Source organism: Strongylocentrotus purpuratus, unplaced genomic scaffold, assembly GCF_000002235.5.
Source record: "Strongylocentrotus purpuratus isolate Spur 01 unplaced genomic scaffold, Spur_5.0 spur5_scaffold_15, whole genome shotgun sequence".
Taxonomy (NCBI): Eukaryota; Metazoa; Echinodermata; class Echinoidea; order Camarodonta; family Strongylocentrotidae; genus Strongylocentrotus; species Strongylocentrotus purpuratus.
The window spans coordinates 13,834,430-13,860,676 of record NW_022145600.1 but is presented as its reverse complement, the minus strand read 5'-3'; the positions used below and the strand labels follow the sequence as shown (position 1 = coordinate 13,860,676).

The 26,247-nt window shown below is 37.8% G+C and overlaps 1 protein-coding gene across 3 annotated transcripts; it reads left to right on the top strand.

The window, feature by feature from the left end:
• Positions 1 to 31: 31 nt before the first annotated feature.
• Positions 32 to 25,108, top strand: LOC100891378 (matrix metalloproteinase-21). 3 transcript variants are annotated; one of them, XM_030985632.1, is made up of 7 exons: positions 32 to 327; positions 14,839 to 15,390; positions 20,727 to 21,819; positions 22,378 to 22,656; positions 22,973 to 23,215; positions 23,627 to 23,829; positions 24,350 to 25,108. In XM_030985632.1, exons 2-7 carry the CDS (start codon positions 15,211 to 15,213, stop codon positions 24,626 to 24,628), a joined length of 2,277 nt encoding a protein of 758 aa, XP_030841492.1. In that variant the 5' UTR covers positions 32 to 327; positions 14,839 to 15,210; the 3' UTR covers positions 24,629 to 25,108. The 3 variants fall into 3 exon arrangements, with proteins under 3 accessions (XP_030841492.1, XP_030841493.1, XP_003729711.2); XM_030985633.1 differs by lacking the exon at positions 32 to 327 and adding an exon at positions 6,042 to 6,337; XM_003729663.3 differs by lacking the exon at positions 32 to 327 and adding an exon at positions 6,042 to 6,394.
• Positions 25,109 to 26,247: the final 1,139 nt, after the last annotated feature.

The window sequence follows — 26,247 nt, the reverse complement described above, 5'->3', positions numbered from 1 at the left end:
TAAGCGGATGACTTACTTGCTAAGCGATCAGAAAGAAATAAGCGACCATTCAGCGCTCATCAAACACCACACTGGCTACTCCGTTGGCTTTTCTCTACATCACTAATTTGAGAAACTTCTAGGACCCTTCTCGCTTTTTCTATTACACTGACGAAGCTCAAACCGAGGGAAAACGACGAAATCATTGTTTTCGGTTGAGTGGAGATTTTCTTTGCTTGTGAAGGGATATTCTTTTTTTTTTCCTGCGTTATATGTATTTCATTTGACAATTTCCGCTGTGCGAGGAGTTTTACAAGCGGACCGCTCCAACAAGACTTTTATTATACGGTAAGCAAGGCATGCCGAGAATAACCTATATATTCTGATCAATAACTCGTAAGTGATTCATTTTATTCACGAAAACCTTACATCGTTGCTTTAGCCGGCAAAAATTCAGGAGGTGTATAGGAAGTAATGGCAACGATCCCAAGACTTAATATCTTGATCTTGATCCCATAACTTTTTATTTTTGTTTATAGACATGATAGACTTAGATTAATGTTTTAAAAAGTTGATGTTGGATAACATTTTGGTTAGTTTTCTAGACGAGCATAGCTTATTCTTTTTTTTTTTTAATTATGTAGGTGTTTTGTTTCAGAATTCTCAATTTAGCTGCTTCGTGTTTAAATGTTAATTAAATATTAAAAACACAGTCGATGTTTTACTTAGACATCAGAAATATTTTTCGTTTTCACTCATCCTTGGGGTTTAGACTTGGGAGCCTCAATGTGAACATAGAAATTCAGAAAGTATTCACTTTTAAAGATTCTTTTTTCCCTTTCATGCCGCATCTTTTGGCAAAAATAAGTAACATAATTACAAATATCACTGTTTTGTGTTGATAAGTAATGTTGGTATTATTATCGTCGACACTCTTGTGTTGCGCGGTCCATCTGAAATGAATGCAATTTTGGAAGATTTCCTACCTACCGCGGGATACATTTCCAATTTAATTGAAGTGTAGTCTATACCTTTGTGAATCTTTTCCACAGTATTTCCCAGTGGAATACTAATCATAAACTCGTATAGGCTGGATATATTACTTTGGATTCGCCGATATTTTATGAAGGTCTTTCTTTTCTTCTTCCTGTAAACCTTTTCCACGTGTTGTATGTTGCTCAGTACCGAGGAATCTAAATTAAAAATGAGAACAATGGCTTTCAAATTGGGAGGACAATAAGCAAAATTTATTAGTGTCTTTTAAATGGAGGAACCACGGGTCAACGTCCCAATTTGATGTATTGAAACCTATAGAATAACGTAATTACGTGGGATACGAAACTATTAAAGGTAGTGGTCGATATTTACTGACCTTAGATGGACGATGTGCAGAAGAAAATAAAATAAAAATAGTACGGCATCAGAATATTGGAACTGACTTTCCCAAGTCGCGCGGCGTTCGAAAATATCGAAAAATGACATAGATGTTATTCTTAAAATAAAATCAATGTTTATGTCAGAAATAGATCTTAAATTGGTTGGCCGAATCACTGTACATCTGTCCCCTGTGAAATATGTTGTTTATTTGGAGCGTTGATGAAACCAAGAGCATGTCAACAGTTGTATTTAATGTACCTTTGAAAATCTCTGAATTTGCATGTAATACAGTTATAGCGAGTGATTAGCCTGATATTTATCTGTATACGTTAACACAATGATTCATATTTTGGCTTTATGCTAGTAGACTTAAGTTCTATTCAACGGGCCTCATAAATGCTTCAATAGAGGTGCAGAAAAGTAAAATATTCACCAAAAGAGTTGTATTCACATGGTTATCCATCTTTTTTGATGCGTTGCTTTTTCAATCTTGAAAAAAGGCCCCCCAGGCAAAAGTGATACAAAATGATTTCGACTTTAAACATTTTGCTTCCATAACGAAGTTAGCCTATAGCTATATCAAACATTGGAAGCTTATATTATGTTGATAATTACAAATGTAATTTATATATACAGATGTATGTACGTAAATAGAGTGACAGAGACACAGACAGTCAGAGAGACAGATAGACAGACAGCGACAGACAGACATACAGACAGACAGAGATAGAGAGAGAGAGAAGGGGAGGGGGGGGGGGTAAAAATTAACCCTTGTGATGTCATAAATTTTACAACATTTTTCTCAAAAATAACGCTTGTGACACATTAATAATAGTATTATTTTTTCATTAAAAAAACCTTAATATTATTAATGTACAAGATATGGATGTCACTATAATAGAGCAGCTCATTAAATACCCTTTTGGGGAATTTGTTCCTGATCTCGTTGAATTACTATGGTACATGGGCATACCCTAGTGTGGTATTTTGTCTCACCTGCGTTCATTTCTCATTCCTCGTTGTTTACAATAAACAACCCACCTTCGTCCCGTGTTTATGATCGAGGACTCTGATAAGAACGGACCTTGCTTCGAAATCGGGTCAAATTGGAGGTAGATTGGTCCTTGCTCCTTTTTTCCTTATTTTTTTGTAAATATAGAGAAGAGGATGGAGCTCTGTGAATATAACGTAAAAGGCTGACGTAGTTTCTGTTGATTCTCAGTCTTTTTATCAGTTGCTACTGTCATAGTAGTAACGGTAATAAAATTGCTTACATAATATAGCGCCCAACCAGTTACAAGATAACTCGCTAACTGGAGGTGATGTATGAATTTTGTTCCTCAATGTGTTGTTAGTCGCTCCTTCTTGATCGAGATTTTCCTTCGAGACCTTTTACAAGTTGCAGTCGTTGTCGTTGTTCGAATACATAATTACCCATGTTTATTCATGGAGATGTTGGCACTATATCCGTGGTGATTTTTGGTGAGTTTAAACCGTTGTATATTCCTTGCAGCCATCCCTGATCATGTCGTGGGGAATAACAGTTTGGATTAGATTCAGTCTTTCAAATTATAAAGGCAAGATCATATAGACACAGTCTGTTGAATTGATGTTTCACATTTTTGTTGAGCATGATGTCTCAATCATTATTAATCTTTAGCAATGAAGTTATTGTCTAGCGATGATTTCATTGCGGGCATTAGCCGAAAAGGGGATGTGGGGGGGGGGGGGGGGGGGGGAGAGAATCAAGTCGGCAAATTGGGCATAGCTAGCCAACATGATAATATCACCTACCATTCTTGTTCAATTTGTCAGTGCGTTGAATTGGGCTTATCCCCCTTTACCCACACACACACACACGCGCACATATTTAAGAGGTTGCTTGTTACACAGAATACCACTTTTTAAAGCATAAAGGTTGATAAATTATTTGAAAGTCAACCAATGGCTTTGTGTATTAGGCCTCCAGCTGTATGCCATTTTGAGAAATGTTGGCTTTGTGTAACACGCACACATCATCAATTCGTTGATTCTCTAATAATCCCATTACAAGATGTAGTAATTCTTTATAATCATCTTTCATCCATCTCTAAACTACTCCCGTTCTTCTTCAATCTCTTCTATGACGTAACAATATTTATTGGCTATCTCTACCGCGGTAGCGATGAATGAGATTCCTCTTTCAGATGTTCACATAACATACATCGTCGATCTCTTGGAAACCATACCTCTAATATTTTATCTCAAAGGTTCCTTAGAATTAAACAGGGGCCACACGTGAGCTAGAGATTAAGAATAATATTCAAACATGATGTATCTCCTCCCTCTAGCTGACTCCCACATCCCATCTCATCCCTTCACAAATGATATCAGTGATAAGCAGGTAATTTGTTTCGCTTAAAAGTGATCGTCTCTCAAAGCCCATGTCAGAATTTGCAAGCATCTAAAATCCCTTTGGTGAGATCTCTCTGATTTTGATGATAAATTGCGTTGCGCCCCCAATCCTTGACGACTGTCAATTTTTCCCCTACACAAGAGAAGACTTATGTAATTAAAGTAACGATGAAAAATAATTCATATGACCTGTTAGCCATTTTAGATCCCTTTTCGTTTTTCTTTGCTCTTTTTTAATCCATTTCGGATCAGCAATTTCGAACCAGAGAGGGCTATACAACAGAAACAGAAAGTGATAAACAAGGAGGAAGAGGCAAAAGCAGGCCAATGAGTACCGGGGTCCCCTCTCGCATTAAAAGGGGAAGCATTAAGCCAATTTCTTGCAATCTAAGGGCACACCGAAGGCCATTATTCTGACTCTAATGAAGCCGAGCTCTAGAAGTAATTTTTTTAAAAACACAGTTTTAATGATATTGCCAACGGAGAAGGGGGAGGGGCAAGCTAGCTCCGCCCTTTGCCTGATACATTATTGCGTGCAATTGCTATACTGAGATAAGGCCGATAAAAGCCTTTAATATAGACCGTTTGAAAGCCTCAAGAATAAATTTGTCACATTTCTTTGCTCTTCAAATTAGTTGATCAAGGCCGAATACGCTATACCTCTACAGCAGTTCGATTTTGCAAAGCCTATAGAAAACCACCCGTAAAATGGCCATAATCATGTTTGATTTCCTAATTAATGTCACACACTGCATGTACTTGGCCTTTAAACATACATCTCCTCGTAATCGTGATTGCTCCGCCTCCTTGGGTCGTTACTCGAGATACATGACCGCCCGTAAATCCCTTGTAACTACAGCGGCTTGCCGCAAGATGATTGGCAGGTGTCAGTCATTGCATCTACATCACCACAGGACCTGGAAATGTGAACGATCTACCTTATCATACAAATACATATTGTTCAAGTGGGTTTATAATTCCAGGTACTTTCCCCATTAATCGCGAAAGCATCTCCGAGATTCCTGGTTTACGATAAAATAATGAAAGGAAAGTTGCTCCCATGCATGTTCACCAAAATGTGAAGATATAAGCAGATAAGCAACATTCAAGAACTGCAATTAACAAAAAATAAAAAAGCCGGCCAATCTGAATGCTAGGCCTATGTGTTTTATGTTAATCTCTGAAAATGAATACTAAAAACGGTGTGTATATTTCCTTTTAAATAAGACAAAAACATGTAGGACAAGCCATATTATACAAAACTTTAACAAAATGTATTGATTTTGTTTGCGAAGTTCGACTATAGTGATGTCCATAAATTCATTATTCTTTTTATCCGATTCTATTTCATCAGAAGCTTTGTTGATAGTCCGAATATTGCATTTCAATCGTTACTAATTATTCACAAAGAAATGATCATTCGAACTATAAAACCTAAACTACTATAAAATAGAGTATCGACCGACATAACGTGATGAAAGACTGCTCTTTTTGGTGGGAAATATTAATTCATGTCTGCTCCCAATGCAAAGGCCCGAGGATTGACGGCGTTTTCAAAATGGTAGCTTCTTCACTTTTAAATTTTGGATGCACCCTTTTCAGTGTTAGATCCAGCAATATAAAAATTGATATACAATATTTTGAAATTAATGTCACGTTTCACTCAGCTCAATGAGATAACATTAAATTGTTTTTTTTTTATAGTGAGGGTCTCTCAGAATATTGAAAGGATATAAGAATCGTATTATTACGCGTGGTTAGAGTAGATACAAAGTATGACAGGGTATCGGAGTCATGATATCTGAAAGGGAAGAAGAAGAAGATGGTATTCTTTGATTTCTGACATAAAAGGAGAAGGCGAAGGATACCGGATCAATGCTTGCCATTCTCAGCCATTGGTAGAATTCAAGTATACGTGAATCCCTGGGGAACCAATGGGTATCGATGTTTACTTCATTGAATTTCAATTACTTTAAGCTCAGCTTAACCATGTTTTCATCCCAATCCCACCCGCAAAGACTAATATTGGTCTGGAAGTCGTAAATATGCCATAATACCAAATCAAGCAACTACAGCTTTTCTTTTTATAAATGGCTACGAGTAGGTAATGATTTGCCACCTTTTGTTCCGATAATTGCTTTCTTTTCTAACCTTGTTTGCACATGATCTGGTCGTCTAAGATTGAAGGTGTTTCAGGATTGCTTTCCCGTGTTGGATATAAGGAGCTCGCCCGTTTCCCCTCGCCATAAGTTTTCGTTCAAAGAGAGGGTGTGTGTACAACAATTAGTAATTCCTTGCTTAGGATTAATCGATTTGCCTTTGAAATCGGGATATCGATCTCGAGGGGGATGGGGGAGCGTGGGCCATTGAGGGGTCCAATCGTTACCATCTCAGGATCAAAACCTCTTCTGCTTCGTCGTTTCAATTATCTTTGAGTGAAGAAAAGGCGAGAACCAGGGGTATAGGTCTGTTGTCATCGCAGCAGTGGTCTTAGTACGGAGCAACGAGGCATGTTGGTCGTTCATTATCGATACCGTTCGAATTCGAAGGCTGTCGTCTGCGTTGTACCAGACTCCGCCAACCCAATGTACGGAATTTTATCTTCAGTTTATCAACTTTGCAGCTATTTACATTAAGAGTGGAGGTAAGCTAAGAATTTCGGGTTGCCAATGTGCCTTATGTAGTTGTTTTCAATACACCTTCAAGCCCGGGTGCTTGATGTATAGGCTACTAGCTAGCTTCTGCGCGGCTTTAAAAAGTGCAAATCACCCTGGCGTTTCGCTTGTTAGCGGAATTGTAAACTGGCTCGGTATCATTGACTATACACGTATTTGCCGAGATGACTTCATATTATCGATTTGTTTAAACCCTGAAAGCAAAACATTAAACTCATTCATATTTTCTATGTTGCCAAGCGCGCCGCTGGAAACAAAACGTTTAGATTGTATCATGGTATTGGTACACTGTTAGAAATAATTATTAGCTTCTTGTGTCATTCTTAACAAATGTTATGCGAGTGGTGCAAAGCGCTTGTCTCTGATACTTGTGTTTACTCTGTAAGTATATGTAAATGATACAATAATAAGGATACTAATAAAGATTCATTTAGAACGTGTATAGGGTCAATATAATACTTTTAAAACTGAGTTGATATGTTATGAATAGATACTCTTTTCTTCTAAACACATCTTAATGATGAAATCTAACGAATTATCCCTCATTATATTAAACGTTTTTATATGTGCGTTTGACCCTCATCCGGATTTGTTCTTATGTATGCAAATAGCACCGTGTGAAAATGCTTGCGTTCGCAACAGGTCAATATTACATTGAATACACCTGAACACTTTCATAGTTATTAAATCACAAAAATGACAGTAATAATATTCCTTTATTTTAAGAAAAAACAACGCATCATTGCTTTCATTTAATCGTACGTCGTCTTTATCAACGTCATGATTCCGTTTTGTTTCTTCGGCCCTATACAATGTTATATAAACCAGTATACAAACCTATTAACAGTAATCAGTCAGGTCATGTAAAACTATAGTGTTCTCCTATATCATCGTACAACAGTTACTGTGGAATTGCCCCCGAAATGACCAGTCACGGTTATTTTTAGAGGTCAACGAAGAATTTTCTTCTTCAGTTCGGGAACCTAATAATAGTATTCGTAAATAGCGCGTAAGTGAGGGAGGGTCTAGTAGACTTTATTCACACATAGAAAGTGTTTGCATTTACACACTAATACCCTGAAATAGTCGGGTTATTGCCTTAAAGGATAATGCCCTCATGGAATGGGAGATTCTAGAACAGTTGATGGCTAAAAAGCAACCCCGATTTCGTATAAAAGAGCTGTATAGGGGGCCTACAGAACCTCCTATTTGGATAATAATTTATTAAATTAATAGATTAATGGAGGAACTTTAAATGGAATGTATTGCCTTGAAATCAATTTTTCAAAATTACTAAAACGTTTTAAACGCAGTCGAATGTAATGGTATACCCCATTTTTAATGGGCTAAACAAAAGTCATGCACGCATTGTTTTTTTCTTTTTTTTAGAGAGAGAGAAAGAGAGAGAGAAGAGAGAGAGAGAAAGAAGGCAAGGGGTGGAGAAAGGTAATTGATAAATAGATAGGTAAAGAGACGGAGAGAGAGAGAGAGAGAATTATGGTCAACACATTAATACACAGGGGCTAGTACACACAATCGTCAATACCGATGTATACCGATACGAGAGTTCATAATGTTACCATTCCGAACTTATGCAAGTGCTTTCCAGAAGGTACTAACTCATATTTCTTTCCTTTAATTTGCAAATAACATACTGACTTTCGACTTTTCTGTTATATTAGCTGTAGGACAAATAATCATGACTAGTCTTGAGACTGGAGATAGTTAAGCTAGAAAGAGCTTGAGAGAGAGAGAGAGAGAGAGAGAGAGAGAGAGAGAGAGGGAAAGAGAAGGGGGAGTGAGGGGGCCCAGAAATAGAGACACACTTAAACTCCGTCTTGAATCTTTATTCAATCGACATTGCTATATTATAGTCTCTGCTTGGTACGCAAAGCACGACCAGATCTCTGCTTGGTACGCAAAGCACGACCAGATCTCAGGCTAGAGATGTAGTCAAATATCAAATATTGACTTGAAAACAAGTCGCGTTTACTTTACTCTCATCCTTTACATTACAAGGTTAATTCATCCCTTAATGAACGAAAGCTTTCAAGAGATTGATAACAAGGTCTAGCTCCTCCCAGTAAATCATTCGTTAAGAGCGTCTTCTGTCGAAAGCGCTGGTAATTTTGTTATGCTTATTGCGTAATTCAGGACTGTGATTTATCTTTGTAGAAACTTAACTTATTGGCCAGAATATTATAAATAGCATCTTTATTCCTTAAAAACAACACAAAATATTGCAATATTGACTCCTCGGTCAGAATAAAGATACCCTTTGATCTACTTTAGCTCTTTCTTGTAAATTATATATAGTTAAAGATGCTTTTCATTAATTCTATCAAGACTGTGAACATTATTTTATAGTTGATTTTCAATTGATAAACTCTATCAAAGTTGATATGTATTTAAAGACGGAGAGAACTCTGTAAGGATTAGTACGACCGATGCTGTGTAGACCAGGCACTGTTATATTGACTTCCAAATTTGTAAAGGGGTCAATCGTTGAAGTCGATTATGTGCAAAGAACATTCCGATACCAATCCAACTCGGAGAGGGTACAGCCCCGCATCACTTTTTGTTTGTTCTCATTTTTAGCCTCAAACATAATGGTGGAGAAAATTGTTTGGTCAAAAAAAGGGCAGGCGAACTCCTGAAAGTTGGTAGATTATGTAACGAAACGCCGTTTTGTCTTCAAGAACTTCGCGAAGTGATTAACCAATGCAAAGTAGCCGAAAATTATGTCTGCAGCTTTGAAATCATGAGTCCAGTTGCTTATGAGCTCAAGAATGTTGTTTTGATGGGTAGAATGTGGTAACAGAATGTTATGTTATATAAATATTGCTCAATATTAGCTGAACACCTGAGACTATTTGCTTAAGTTGAAAAGGGTAGATAGGTGCTTCTTCGCAAATCAATCGATCGCGGCCTGCTTGTCCATAAGAGAACAATATGCTGGGTCTAGATGTTGGAATGCATGACTGCTGGTAAGGCCTTAATACCGTGTCCTTTGATTGTCATGTTACTGGCCAGTTCCAATTCTAATCTGTCCTCTCCCAAAGACAATCAATAAAAAAGGTTTGTTTTTAAAGGGACCGGTCTGCAGGACTAAATTTCACACGCGATAATGTTCCTGTAAATGTATTGAGGCCAAAGTGTTGTAAAGAAATTTGTGAATTTTGACATTACCTTCACACGACAAGTAACGGAAAAAATTCAAATCATGTTTCATGTAAAAAATTCTTTAATTTAATGAAGTATATTTTAAAATATTTTGGTCTGAACACTAATTAAGTTCCATTATTCATCTGATTGGTTATCTTGCAATTCGCCAAATTGCAGTTTTGTGTCTGATTGAGTAAACTGAACCTGTTTTGATATTACCAGGTATATTTGATTTCTTTTCCATCTTTGTGTACGACCAAGTATTTAATGTTGGCTTGGTAGTTTTCCTATATTTTCATCGTAATATTGTGTTCAATGAAACTCCTTATTTCTAATCTTGTGTCGACCAAATAACTCCAAGTTCGAGATAATTATGTGGTTAACGTCTCATCGACTAATTTGACAAATCTGTCATCAAATTTCCGCAACATTTATTGAACGGTCTATTAAAATGAATGATCATTTTCCACATCAAAATTGACTGCACAGTATATCTCTCTTCTCATTTTGTCAACCACTTTGGGTTTCAATGTTTTCTCGTTCTTGAAATTGTATCTTGGTAAAAAGAGGTGTAGGCCATTTTTCTCGTCCTGGTCTTATTGATTTGTCAAAAGCTTGTTAATTGGCAAATACCTGCCAATTTTGACTCTTTGGTGTGACACACGTCTACCGATAATATTTTCACTACATCGAGTCAAGGAGGGACTCTAGTTCAATGATTTTCTTTCGTAACAGGAAAGTAGTAGACTATTTTACAGAATTTTAAGTTTATATAATTATCTGTGGATGGTAGTATTGCTTCTGAACATCTACTCGCACAAGTTTTTCCCTTTGTTTTCAAAGTAACGCTGTATTTACTTTCATGAACCGTCCATATTACTTCATGACAAATTATTGGCTAGGATATGCACAGGAATATCACTCTGCTTGAAGTGTTTCATAAAGTAAAAATGTGAATTGATGAATTTTAATATATACAACTTTGAGAAAAATTGAACCGATGTATCCATGAATCAATATGTATCACAAAATGATTTGTTTCCTCACCGTAACATTTACTTCTCATGAAATACAATTTTCTAGGTCAAGATATCCCATATTATAAAAGTAACACCTCAAAACTATTTTCTCTTTGCTTCTTAACTTTATTCAAAGCATTTTGTCGCATTATACCGGCTCCCATAAAGCAGACACTAAGTACTTATAAAAAGTACCCTGTGTTGTTGGTGAGCCCCAATTCAAGTGACATCTTAGTTCCCCTCCTTTTCAAATCTCGAGTCCTGTACTAACCAACTTCGGATTTATAGGTCAGAGACCTGCCCGAACATTGGTGAGGAAGATAAGAGGGATATACATTTGAGCCGACTGTTCTCTCTTCATCCCCCTACTTTCTCCCCAATCTAGATATTATTGTGACTCCTCCTGTTATACCTAGACACTTTATTCAAAATTAGTGTATCATAGAAGCCGGATGGGAACAATTACCACCTCCATAACAAATACGTTTTGGTACAAAAGAAATAGCACACACGATAATCTATCTTAAGAAGAGTATTCCTTATTCTGTTGATATGCGGTTTGTTCAAATGTGTTCAAAGTATAACGCAAAGTAGAAAGAGTAATACTTTTTAGTAAGCTTTTACGCCTTTACGGTTGCCTCATCTCAGATATGTAATCCCTATTGATGGAGAACTAAACACAACGTCATAAGAAAGCATCATTACCCCGATTACGGTTTGATCTGTAAGCGCCAAAATATATCATTATTCATTTCGGTTATATGAATAGTTGAATAAAATGGGGATTAGAGTTTAATCACTTAAAAGTGTATAGTTCAAATGTTGAAATTGAAACGAATCTCTTAAAAGCTTGTCTTCCTACTTTGAAAATGATACATTTTGAACGTGAGAACTTTTCTTCTTCTACGAAAAACGAACCCAAACAACTACACATCGGTTCGGGTCTAATGAGGCGCCATTCTTTGTTACAAAGGCTAGAATTAGAGACATGAAAATGAAGTCGGTCCGATAAAAACATTTAGTCGCGTGATCTTGCTGTTTGACATAAAAAGGATTTAAATTCTGAAGGCCCCTATAGTCGGCTTTCATCAAATGTTTTATTGACTACACAGTGGTCATCAGGAGTGACCAGTACTTCCCAGCACTTGTCAGTGGTTCTCATGGAGGCCAAACAAACACTCCATGAAGAATTTATCATGATCAATTGAAATGTCAGATCTCGGAGACATTTTGAAAAGATACAGAAAATGCTCAAACAGGAGGGGGTAAAAAGACAAATTGAAACGAATTGCGAATCACCGGTGCTCTTACAGAGCTATGGAGATGGTCTTTATATCGCACCTAGACTGAAGATCTCGCATCCGGTTATTCTTAAGAAAATATCACAAACTTATTGTGATTTTATATACCAAGCAAATGAAAATAAAGGCCTTTGAGAGGCTGGTATGGGGCGTATTGAATAACTTGAAAGCTGATTAATCCCCTATAACTCCTTCAAAGACCACTCGAACTGTCACCTCCAGCCACTGACACCCCAATCGATTTTGGCGTCTCCGAGTTTTTTAACTGAGGGAGCAAACTCGTATGAAGAAAGAGCCGAATAAAAATGGCGGATTTTGTTCTTCATTGGTGTCGATATTCTGGAGTCACTCACGCGTAGGGTGATGCTGCATATTGGCCCAAACAATCGAAGTAAAATAGAAGAAACACATTACAGCAAACTTAAATGGACAGGAATTCTTCCTAGCTTCTCTCGATATCGATTTGGTTTTAGAACCATCTCGGAGAAAGGCTTCTGGGATCAGGTGAAAAATGCCAAAGCATTTTAATCCCTGGATGGGTATTTCAATTAATGGCATTATTCAAAATGTTCTTCTCATGCATTACAATATAATTCAATGTAACATTTTGATGTAGACGTTGCATGTGGACTGGTATTTAAAGGTTAGAACGAGATACACATAATTTATTGCTTTACTATGATGAATGCAGATTTTGCTGTATATTAAAGTGGGATACGTCGCTAAAACTTATCGTTGAACTTTAACTATCGGTTTAGAAGTGTTCAAATAGAAATGGAGCAAAGGTGCCCGATATACTCTTTAGTCAGTCACATTTTCGTTTGTAGAAAGAGGGGGGGGGGCAGGGGGGGGGGGGCGGGGAGTGAAAAATAACGAGAGAAAAAAATGTGTGCGCGCTTATTCGCCGGTGTGTGCGTTTGTGTTTGAGAGAGCTAGGGGGAGGGAGCGTAAGCTAGGATGAATATGTTCTACAAGCAATGCCCCAACTGCTACTACAAAGTTTCCTTTTCGGCAAACTCAAAACCTTTTCGCAATACCCTTTCTTTTTGTTTACCTCAAATTGTACTAAAAAAGAACATAAAGCAGAGTCAACAGCGTAACAATTGAGTGGAGACGGCTCTACCGGGTTGTTTAGTTAAGAATGTTTGAGGCAAAACCTAACGCCCTAAAATGTACCTCTTTAGCCAGTGATTACTCTTTGACTTATCATACTTCACACGGAAATATCACTTGTTCGATCGTCTTGCCGCTTAGCTAAATTTCCCCCAGCGTAATACAACTTTCTTTCAGGAGATCACGGGGGTTGGGGAAACTTTCGCTTTTACCTATTCTTCACTCGAGTAGGGCTTAGGCAAGATTTATATCCTTATTTTAAGCTTTATAAACATTTCTAGTATCTGTCTTTTCATCTCCATCTCTCCCCAGTATTTATCTAGTTATTAATTATGTACTTAAAAGTTCTCCTTCGCTTTTCAGTTCCCCCACTCTCATATCGTTGAGCTCATTTTCTAATGTGGTCTCTCAGGATATTATTACTACCGTGACTACTACTACTACTAATACTACTACTTTTTCTTCTCGTTCTTCTTTCGTCTTCTTCCATCTTCTTTTACTTTCACTTCTTATACTTCTTTCTCTCACGAACGCACACCCTTGAATAAACACATGCAACTTAGTTTTTCTTGTCTCACGCGCACACACACATCCACACGCACACACACATCCTCACACGCACAGGCACATACATGCAATAACGGATACGTTTCCTCACGACCTTTTACATTATCTTTCAGTCTCTCTCTCTCATACACACCCACACACACACGCACACACACACACACATACACACGCACACGTAGAGCCGAGGTTACAAAAACGCACACATAATTGCACAGTATTTCCCCGTCTCTTTCTCTCCTCTTCCACAATCTTTCATGGCACACCGTTCCCTCTTTTTCGCTCATCTTTTTTTTAATGATATACTTTTTTAATGGTACCAGTCATGCCAATCAAAACGCATCATTGTATGTGGTTATTATACATTTTGGTTGAGTGATCGGGATAGACACAACGGAAGGCTTATCACTGTTATTTTATTCAAAGGGAATCCTTTCCGTTACAGAATTGATGGAGTGTTTATAGACCGGAGTTCATGCTGTCTCTAAGGTGACCATCACACTAACCCAAAACTTTTTATTCAAACTTTTGTAAAACTTTCCCAAGCCCAAAATCCCACATCTTTTATTTCCCGCGCAAATAAATTTACGATGATAAACTCTTTTATCTGAAACTACATTGGGCAGTATTTCAGGATCTGCTGGCCACCCAACGCAGTTGGGTTTAAGATCCAGAATTTGGCTGAATATCAAGAATAATGCATTTAATTAATTATTGGCGTTGTTAACCAACATACCGGTTGACTTGCAATGTTATTGGAACACTTACATGTAAGAGTCTTATATCGTCACTGTGAGGACGTGGCGCCAAATTCGCGTGTTCCAATGCATCTCATGGATGCCGAAAGTGGTGGTTATTTTGTACACTAAACTCTGTGCTCCTCTCACCCTTTCTAAATATCAGAATTGAATAAATAAATAAATAGTATAAGTGTTTGCTTTTTGTAAATGCTATCGAAAGATGAGGAACCTTTTTTGATAATTTCATTTTCTACAGATAACCGTCCCTTGGATATTTTGGGTAAATCCAGAATAATCATTGGCACATAACTTTTTATTTGTTATGTGGAAGTTAGCATAAGGGCATGCCATTGGCTGAAAGTCTTTCTCTTCCTTTTTGTCCACTTCTAAACATGGATACGGGAATGTTTGTCTATGTTTGGGGTTAAAATGCCCTCAAGTTTAGGGGCTGGGTGGCTATAGTACGATTCGGGAAACCATTAACCAACGTGCCTGTGTACTCTCCCAACAGGATTACCTTTCATACCGAGGTCGGCAAGGCTCCATTATACCGCTGAGTCAGGCTTTATCACCCTCTTAACAGCAGGACCAACAATCTCTCTATCATAACCGACTCTGGATCACAAGTCGGGTCTATTCTTTGGTCCACTCATCGCCTCAAGAAGAAACTGGACCCTATTTTCTTCACGCATCCGTTTGAAACAAAAAGCATCCCGAAGAAAACAGAGAACTCAGTTCCGAGTACATTATGAGACAACTCTCCGTTTAGGTAACCTGGAAAACTTTTTTCTGGATACCACCGCCGTTAGCAGTTCTTCGAACTTCACCAGATCTATTAAGGATCCACCTTTGGACTTGAATAAAAGCCTGCAGAGAATCGAACATGCGTATCATTGGTTCTACCGAGTTTGTGACGAGTGTGTTGATCTCGTTCATCCTGCTCATCGTCGCTCACGTTGTGGAACCCGGCGTCATCCCCTCGAGGTCATCGTCGGCGGCGTCACACCGGAAGCAGTCGCAATCATTGCCATCGCAAGATGACCTGTCAGAAGAACAGGCCATGGTGAGTAGCATTTTTTCTCTTATGAATATAAATTGAAACGTATTTAAAAAATGCAATTTCATTACAGTATTTTAAAAGTTACTTTAAAGGAGGGACCACACAATTTTGGTTTAGCATTGTTTCAAAATCGATTATGTTAGGCAATGTATACAAGTACGAAAAGCTATAGCGGCCAAATTGAGTGCTTCTTTTGATCTACAAATTAATTTTTCTTTTCTTTTTCAATACTCTTTATTTGAAATTTTCTGTTTATTAATAAACATGCATAAAAAAAAAATCAATTTCACTTGATCATGATTCCTTTGTATCTTGTGCCATAAATCCATAATTTTCTTTTTTTTTCCATGATTTTTAAATCAAGTTACAAACTTTTTCTAATATGAAGGGCATACATGCAATTATGCCAGGCTTTGTCCAACATTTTTACATCGCCTTTTTAACCTAAACTTATTCATTGAAATCAGTTTACAAGATTATTTAAACGAAATAAATCGATTCGACCAAACTAATTATTATAATGTTGACAAAATTGTTGATGATGATGATGAAATTGATGATGTGAAAAAACTTTGATTTTTATATGTCGTTTGATAAGATAAAAAATACAACTGACCAAGTGCAGAAATATATTCCTTTTTTTTTTCTTTCAAGAGAAAAGTTTCACCCTCAATTGGTGTTCTTACTTAGTTTTTCGTAACACTTTCTGTGGGCAATGCATTCAACAAATTAAATACAGAAATATATATATTTTTACAAATTTAAAGAATTTGTCTTTTTACACTGATAAGCATCGATCAAGAATCAACTTTTATAAATCAAATCTAATTTTGTAATTTCATATAGAAAGTACCTTTTATCATATTCAAAAGCAATATTTGAGATTTTTCAAGCCTATGGACTGGCAAAGTACTTTCAAGAAATGCGTTTGGTAAAAATTGTATTTTAACGTCAGCCAGTACGTGGTTCTAATTTAGTTTCATATATTTACATACAATATATCCGATTCAGTTCAAATGAAAAATCTTTTATTATAACCATACGTCGCGGCAATAAAATTGAATTATAAACATTACAAAAAAAAGAAGAAGCAGGCATTGGCTTCACGTGTAATCTTAAAATAAAATTCAGAAAGAGCTGGTACATAGTGCCATACACCATGACCATATAGATGCAAAGGGTCCGTAAGATTATTACTTGTAAAATATATCTTGTCACGATGAATGACAATTTAAAACTTGCTTTTGAATATACTTTGGTTTGAGCAAAGTAGGGTGCGAGCATTGTGACGAGGGAGATAATTGAACAGTAAATAACTAGATGAATGAATGGGCTATTAATTTTACTTCACTGTATTGAGGTAAGAACAGCAAAATTATTGAAGAATAAATTAGCGGATCCGATTGATTGCATAGTATAAGGTCAAAATGTTTGAAGCCAGAAATAATACAAAGAGACAATGGAGAAAAATTAAAATTTGAGAGGAGGACATGATTATTCCGAGGATCACCCTACAGGGAAAAAAAGAACAATATTTGAGACTAATACCGCCCCAATTGGTGACTCTGCACTAAACGAACGTAACATAATTAGGTTTTTATGTTACGAATCGTAATTTATCATTACCCTGTGGCATTTGAATAAAACCCCTTAACAATCGCTGTCCCATAACAAATCTTAATTTAGCATCACGATGTTATTAATGTTACCAGTACAAGTGATCCCTAACAACGAAAGAGAAAGTGAAAGCTGAAAATCTGCGACCTCCTCATTTTCTACCAGTTTTCCTTCAGGACAATTGTGTTAACGAGAGGAAGGAGAAGGGGAGAAAGCATAGGAAATATATCTTCTACTCTATTAACTTCCGACACAAAAACTCGACTCATTTCTTTAGTCTGCGTGAATATTTAATGATCATGAATACAAATCATGAGCTCCTATTTCACGAAAGCATTATCATCTGCTCCACATTTCACGGTCATCTCTTAAGCCTCTCCTATAATGGATGTCATAAAGATAATTGTTATGCGATAAACAGTCCACATCCGAATATCTTTCTCTCCTCCTCTCCCTTTCTCTTTCTCCTCTTTCCTTTAAACCTTCTTTCAAGCCAGGTTAATTTTCTCTTTAGTTGTCCATACCCCTATTTCGCCCTGTTTCCGTCTTTCCATCTCTTTGCCCCTTTTCCTTGTAACTTTCTCCCTCTTCTTTAGCTCTTGATTGAGATGCGGAGTTTTACTAACTCATTCTCCCTCTCTCTCCCTCTCTCCCTGTCTCTCCCTTAGAAAACATTAATCATGGCAATTTGAGCGAAAGTGGGCAATCTATTACAGCATCTTTTGACGACCCTCATTGCAGCTCGGTCATTAGTGGCGGCCCGGTTTGGACACAAAAACGACGAAAGCAGAATCCTTTCAAGAGCGCTTTCTCCGGCGCTCGTGACCATACCAACAATAGTATGAGGACAAACGAGTCGTCAGGCGCATCGCTCGTCTACCAGAGCGCATATAAATAGGCGTGTTTACAACTCGCGAATGACTTTTTATTTCGAAATCGTACAAATGTTCTCCACTGGCGGTGCACACTGACATCGTTTCTTTAGTGTTTCTCCTCTCAATGAGCTTCCGTCAAAGAGCGCGCTAAGAAGCTAGAAAGTGAGGGAGAGAGGGGGTGGAAAGGATCACTGGCCTCGGGCGTGTATACCAATGTTCCTTAAAGACGAAACTTCCATTCTAGTTGACACCTCGAAAGCATCACCCAGAGCCGTTTGGACAAGGCAGGATGAATGAGAAAACATAACAACTGCCGTGCATTTCAGGGACGCTTTTCGGACCCAACCCAATAAAAGGGAAGATTTCTCCCGAGCGTGTACCTCCACCGTAGGGCAGTCACCCTGAGTGAAGAGGTTTATACACTAGACTATCGGGGTCCTTTTCTTATCTTTCCTAAACAGACCTTTTGGTGCCCCGATGTTCATTTTGGTGCTAGGAAGACTTTCTGAAAACAGCACCTTGTAGAGACGAATTTGAGCCTCGATATCTTTTTACGTATTTTGGAATACTTTCTTTAAGATAATCCTTGATAGATACAACCCTATCAGTCAGATCGGGTTATAACAATGCAAACAAATTAATAATACCATCCCTTCAACATTTTAGATTGTCACATCATAAAATCGATTTTGATGCAGCTACTGTATTGTCACTTTACCGCCTGCATTGATCCCAGCTTCCTCGTTTGCATTCCATTATTATAATAAAAAGAAGTGGCGTTTTACTTATCCCACTGATGCCGTAAAAGTCCAGTCCCACTCCGCGACTTTATTATCAACTATACCCACTACTTTGTTACTAATGAAAGATACTATTTAAACATATTTAGGCAAAAACGGAATATCTTTTCAACGTATGAGTAACTAATTAGGCAACTAATAAAAACAACTACCTTGCGATCTTTTGCTACTTAAATATTTTACCACCATTTATGGGGAAACTTTCATTTTTTTCTCGATTTCTTCATTTCTATTTTTTTGTTTTCTAAAGCGTACTCAGAAAACGAAGTACACTAAGTTGCGCAAGAAACAATGTATTTTGTGCTGAACATTTCAAATTTTTCAGGCAGCTTGAAATACTTTTGCGTAGCCATCCGATCAATTTCACTAAAAGATATAAGGCCCATCTTTCGATCCAAGTAAAGTTTGATTCATCGTTATCGGAAACGTGAGACCGGGGTTTAAATCCCGTGTACCCTATGCTGCGTTCTTTTGTAGAAAAGGAGATTAAATGAAAACTCCTTTTTAGCAGATCTAGACCACCGAAGTGGAAAAAAAGCGAAGACGACGGGGGGACAAGGACCAGATAAAGTACATTCATTCTTCCAAATGAAAGAGTTTTATCATATACAATTATAGATCATGATTAGTCCCATTCTAGCTTCTGTTGATCCTCTAACTTTTCAATTTCTTGTTTCCTTTTTTTTTAAATTTGCACTTTACCCTTTTTAATTAGGGTTAAGATCCTTCGCTGAAAAATCTGTTATCTGTTTATGGCATAGCGCTGATTAAGGATTGCAATACTCTATGCAATTTTTGTTGTCGTAGTTGGATAATGATATGATAGCTTGGATAATAAAGTGTTAGGTATGGTATAGAGGTATTAACGTGGTATGGATTAAAGTCAAGGAGTCTGACACATCTAGCTTCATAATCAATTCAATTCAATTCAATTTTTATTTTCCATTAAAAATATAATATCAAATAATGAATACATACCAAAAAATACGTTGGAAGAACCCCTGAGTAAGCAAAGTGTATCAGGAGCGCCCCTGTACAAATATAAAACAGTACACCCACCGTTATAGGAACCATGTTAATTCTTCTTCTTGAACATATCTCTTTGAGTTAATAGTGAGGCAAAATCTGGCATAATTCTGTATTTAGTATTCACATTTCGCTTACTGAAGATGTGATTACAATGTTATGAACATGGATGTTAGTAATGGCAATATCATGCTTCCCTTTAATAATTTTTTTTTAATACTGTCAATGTCTTGCGAAGATAAATAAGGTAGAGTCAGATTAAACAAAATGAACGTCAGTGATTGCGAAGCAACACAATGTGATATGAATTCTGAATAAGTGCATTACATTCATCATACATGAAACTGCCAATTTTACAAGCTTTTATTAATGGTCGTTGACCATTAGGAAAAGCCAGTCATCAACTTATCCTGCATATAATTACATACATATCAATTACGTTAGAGAAAAGTATTTCTTTCGAATTAATAGAGTGATAACCAAAAGTACACCCATTTCATTAGCCATTGCTATGCACATTGGAGTAACCGCCATTGGCCCTATACAAATGCATGCCAAAGTCACGAAAACATTTGTTGACGAATTTTCAGGCGTGTTTATGTCCTTATTTTACCGTTCATTCATTAATTTTATTTGTGCACTGACATGACAACACGCTCGGTGACTAGTATATAAATACTTCTGTGGTTTCGGGATTTAACATTCTTTAAATACAAACGAAAGTACGAATGCAAAGTGAAAAGAGAGGTGAAAAAACCGCAAGCCAACAAAAGCTACGTTGAAATTCTCTAAACGATATCGGCCCCTCCATCTGACGATGTATATCATACATATACTCACAGCTGAACAGGCTTTATAAGGCAATACAATGAAAAAATAATCATGTATATACTATGAGGAGCCCTCGAACTTATACGCGATTCCATGAAGTAATTAAAAAATACATTATTTTTTTAAATCGATATTATACTCCATGACTTAATGCCGACGTAACTAATTGATATTCTCTCTTCTTTTACAGAATTTCTTAAAAGACTACGGGTATATCGAAATACAACTAGCGAAGAACGCATCTGATGGCGATGGTAAAATATCATCGGACCAACCTAAGATGCCCTCCGCAACACAATCAACAGACCGAGGACAGTCAAAACCTGACAACGCCGACTGGAAAAAGGGCATCAAAGCTTTCCAGAGACGCTACCACATACCGGTCACCGGGCAGATTGATTCAGCTACTAAAGAACTCATGACTAAGCCCAGATGTGGCGTACCTGACTACCAAGTTCAGATCAAGCAAACCGGCGACGGAAAAAGCCAGGGCCTGTCCGCGTTAACTGATGAATCGAAACAATCGGCAGAAGAAGACAAGTCCGGAATTGTGACTTCTCCAGTTATGATCACATCCACAGTACTAGACGGTAAGCAGTCGGGGAAATCATTCTTAGACCCTTTAAGCGAAAGGGCGAAATCTGGCAAGGGAATGAACAAGTTTCCATATCGACCGCCCTCTGTGCCTGAAGAAAAGCCATCTCCTGAAGACATTTCATGGGGTCAGTACTCGATCGTAGAGGTCAGCTCTGAAGACGATTTCGAAGATTCTGATATGGTCGATGAGGAGGACGTCGAAGACGTTCCGACGACGCCTTTCCCAGAAGAAGAAATCGACGGAACGACGATGTTGACTTACACCGTCACCGAAGTCGTATCGGCTTTGGTCAGTGAGCTTGATTCCAAGACAGCACCTTCAACCCCAAAGTATCCTCCAAGTGACAATAAGGACAAAGATGAGTTGAGTGGGCCACGCCCCAAACGTGACATTAGAGAACTCCTCCGACAGATGATTAGCGAGTCAAATCATCGACAGCGACGCGACTCACAGGCAGGTGGTCAGCCATCCTCATCGTCGGGTTCAGGATTGAGATTTTCTGCCAGGGATCTTCCAATCACCTGGCGTGTTTTGGATGACTATCCTTCTCAGTACATCTCTGATACGTCGAGTATTTTCACAGCAGCTTTCAGGAGATGGGCAGAGGTCACACCGCTTACCTTCAGGGAGCAGACTTCAGGTGACGTCCTAAACGTCGATATCTACATCGCCTTTGCTAATTCAAGTAAGTTCACCAATATTATTATTATGGTCTACTTACTAAAACCCCGCCTCTAACAAAATGAAATCCTACTTAATACCAACAGAAGGTATTAAACTATGAGTTTGTAATTTAATACAAATGTATGCCTGAATTATGATGACGGAAAACTAATTGTTTACTTATTTGATTGTTCGAACAGAATATGCCTTTGAGATTAGAATCTCATAATCATCCGGTGTCGAGATTTATGGAGATCATCCGGGTGTCGAGATTTATGGAGATAATTTTGAAGTCTCGTCAAGAATAAATAGAACTGTAGCTAAGAATAGGTAAGAAACAAGAAATTCAAGCCCTATTCGAGGTACTAGGGAATCTTGGATTGATACCAGCAGCCTTAATGCACTTGCAAACTTAAATTACACAATTTACATGACTTTACCTCTAGCCTCCTGGTCTGACTGTATCAATGTTCAATCATAAAAATTATTTTGTTCACACATTAAATGCTGTCTTGGCCATCGTGAGACATCCTCTTTTACGCAAGTACGATTTTGATTGATTGTTCTTTTCCATCCTCAGATGATCTTTCCGACTTCGGAGACCACAGATGGTCATCAGGTCAGTTGGCTCTCTCGGACGTGGCGAGTAGTCACATATTCTTCAACGATAATAAGCTCTGGACGGATAGGTCTGACCAAGACTACAACCTGCAGTCGGTGGCCACCCATGAGATCGGTCATTTCCTAGGGTTAGGCCACAGCACCAATGTTTCCTCCATCATGTATCCGATCTACCGCTCTTTTGATGGAAAGGTGACCATTGATAGTGAGACCAAAACTGCTGTTCAGGATATCTATGGTAAGGAATTTTCTTTCATGTACTGTATTCTTTCTGGTTTAAAGTAATCATCTTCACGGTAATTATACGTCGTTCTCTAACGATGAGAAGTTAAACTGACTTTAGAAGCGTTGCGTTTTTTAAATATTGTGATGGGTGAATTCGATGTCAGATAAGAACTTCAGGTACTTTAACTTCCAAAACATTAGTTATTGCTTACAAATATGTTATTGTGTTTAAACATTATATAAAGTCAATTTCTCTTTGTTAGTGCCATCTTGTTACGTAACTCACGTCTCCTTGTCTCCCTCTTGCACCATTTGTCTCTTATCATCAGGAACATGCAATAACTCGTTAGACACTGTTTTTGACTGGATGAGGTTGAGTTCGAGCAACCAGTGGACATACACCACCTACTTCGTCCGAAATAGATGGAACTGGGTGTACGTAAACTCCAGGAACGAGGTCAAGTATGCTGAGCCTAAGCTCCTCAGTAGCCGCTTCAATGGTGTACCCGACGACCTGGATGCCGTGGTCCAAAACGTTGATAAACCAAGAGATGAGATGTACTTCTTCAAAGGTTGGTCACTATTCCGTTTAATTTTTCTCATTTCGAATAAATCTTTATTCATTTTTTAATTGTTTGATGCAATATTTTTTTTCTTCCACGCATGTTTAATGGGATACACTTACCATAATTATTATTTGGGGCTGCCCCTAATTCTCCAAAATAATGATTGACGCCCCTAGACAACTACACTATCGGAATATGGTGGCACAAATTGAAGAACTTACATTTCGCAGAAATCATGTGACTAAGGTCCTTTGTACCATTATCTTTCTTTAATGGTTCTCTCTAATGAGTCTCTAATAACTCTCTAATGTCGCATTTACATTATTGATTTAGTTTATAATATGCTTACTCCACTTTCTCTGAAAAAAGGGACCCCATGTTATATTTGAAACCTTTATCCGTGTATTTTCTACTCAGGCAATCGGTATTGGAGGTTCAACCACGCAAGCAAATCAGCTTACACAGGCACATACGAGGGTGTTAACTGGCCGGCGAATGGTCGGCTTATCTCTGAAGGTTGGCCCGCTAAATCTGGTTCCAATACCCGTATACCTGACAACATCGATGCTGCCTACTATGATAAAAGGGATAATAATTACTACTTCTTCAAAGGGAGCCAGGTAAGTATTCTTCTTTATCTAGTTCTGACTTATCATTATTCTCTTCTTTAGTCACCTTCTCATCCTCCTCTTTACCGGCGGGTTCAAAGTTGCTGTTTAAGGTTCCGAAGAGAACCGCACTGTAGGTGTTGATGGGTTGTTCCCGCGTACATTAAGAAAGGACTAAAATAGGTTGGACCTTTCGTCTATCCAAGTAGCTACTGAGGATTGGCATCCTACCCAAGGGCACCACTATACAGACATGATCTTGAACCATGGGTATCACGGTTCTTAGACAATCGGCCTTAATTGTCCTTTATCTATTTTTACATATCCTCTCAGCAGAAAATGTATTAATTGCTCATTGGTGAGAGCAAAACAAGAAATGGTTGAAAATTAAAGTTGAGATGACAGTCATGTTTGCCTCTCCCACAGATTAGAAGACACACCACAGATAATATTTTATACTTATGAAAGCATAGGATGATGATATGTCCTTGACTGCATTAGTAATGACTATGCTCTTTGCTTTATTTTACAGGTTTATGCATACGACGTGGAAGACGGTGGCTGTTGCGGAGACAACTACCCTATGCCTATCAGCACTGCCTTCCCCGGCGAGTTTCCTTATATCTCACCTTTAGAGGACAATCTCGACGCAGCTTATTATTCAATCAAACACAAGAAGTTGTTTTTCTTCAAGGGTGCCCATTATTGGGAGCACGCAACATTTGATCCCTCTGCATCCACGATATACAACAAAGTCAAAGAGCGAGCCTCTTGGGATACAAGGTGGCGTGACGTTTGTGACGTAGAATAGAAGCGCATGGCGTCAATGGTCATTCCGTGAACGGTCGTAAGCGCGTATGGTATCGTAATAATTGATTATGTGAATGTGTTGTGCGTATGTGTAGTGCGTGTGAGTGTGCGTGCGTGCGTGCGTTAAATCCATCGCACACTATCTGACTAAGACGGGTTCTTACGAGAAGGTGGTTGGCACCCTATCGGGGTTTACTGTTGTAAATACACTCAGGTGTTCTCTGTGTTACACAGAGTCAACAAGTGTGAACATAAATTTCGTCATCATCACAAAGTGTCATGAATCAAATACAGTGATCACACTGTGTCACATAATTTGTGACACAGTGTTCTCTGTAACACTTTGTAATGACTGTAGTTACAGAAGGGATCGCATTGTGTAATGACCGGTGTTAATTAACACAGAGCTAATTTGGAACACTTTAAAACTATTAGCAAAGCTATACTGCATTCACACTCTCTCCATATTATTCTTACACTCTTTGATATCATGAAGGCCTATTTAACGGTACTGTCGTAGTCAGATAGCGCGCGATGGGTTTAAATGTGTGACATTACGTGGGGCTTGTCCATGAGTGTGATGGGTTCATAGAACAATTTATGGACAGCGCCACCAACAATTGCAATCTTGGGTATCATTGTACGTAATGATTGCGGTGGTGCAAATTGCTCTATCAGTATTTAACAATGTGAGTTTTTAAGCCTAACGATACTGGGTTTTAAACAGCTTAAGGTATTTATTTGTCTGGTATTCAAAATATGAGCAAGATACAATATGAAGAAAACATTAAAAAATAAATACAACGAAGGAACGAGGTGGCGGGCCTGACGTGTTCGAATCTTAGATTTCGAGCTCTCACTTTCTAAAATGTCGGCCAACTCCACCGTGTTTTTTCTCACCAATCATGAACGTTCTTTATAAATACAATAATGATTGTATATGATTTGTATTTATCATTCTTGTATAAGAAAGCCAAAGTGTCGTATACATAACTGTAAATAATATATTATCGATCTTGTTCAAGTATTGCTGAATTAGGTACCCTTAAAAGATCTTTACAAACTGAACATTATATTTTCTCAGGAATATGTTTCGTGTAAATTATTACTTTCTATTTATATTGCTGATTTTGCTCTCTCTTTCTATCTACTTCGTCTTCCTGTCTCCGAAACTTAAGCCCGACGCTCAATAATAATCTGACTACGATCCGATTTTGGAAGAATTTGTAATAGCATCTTATGAACATTTGAACACTAAGATCTGAATATTCTTTATGGTTAATAAAATTACAATTTCAAGGGATTTTATGCTTATTTGGAGGGGGAAAGGCTAAATCGGCTCAGAATCGTAATGACGTCAGACCACTAGTGCGATTGTCAACGATTTGAAGCCGATCCGGCTTTTATTCTGAATAGAAGACTCGAATGCACTGCAATTCTTGTTGTTAATATACGTATCATTATTTAGAATCTAAATCATGAAGGTAGTGGTTGTTTAAATTTCCAAATCAACTATAACCGCCCTCTCAGCAGAAATCAGATCGTAGAAGGATCGTATAGTGTGTGCCGGACTTTACTATCACATTCAAATTCATTTTTACATGTACTAAATGTACTTCA

Bases quoted from the DNA above. Each gene is read 5' to 3' on its own strand.
- LOC100891378 (XM_030985632.1), top strand. From the start codon at position 15,211: ATGCGTATCATTGGTTCTACCGAGTTTGTGACGAGTGTGTTGATCTCG. The intron at 15,391-20,726 runs GTGAGTAGCATT...CTTCTTTTACAG, and splicing joins TGTCAGAAGAACAGGCCATG to AATTTCTTAAAAGACTACGG. The intron at 22,657-22,972 runs GTAAGGAATTTT...TCTTATCATCAG, and splicing joins TGCTGTTCAGGATATCTATG to GAACATGCAATAACTCGTTA.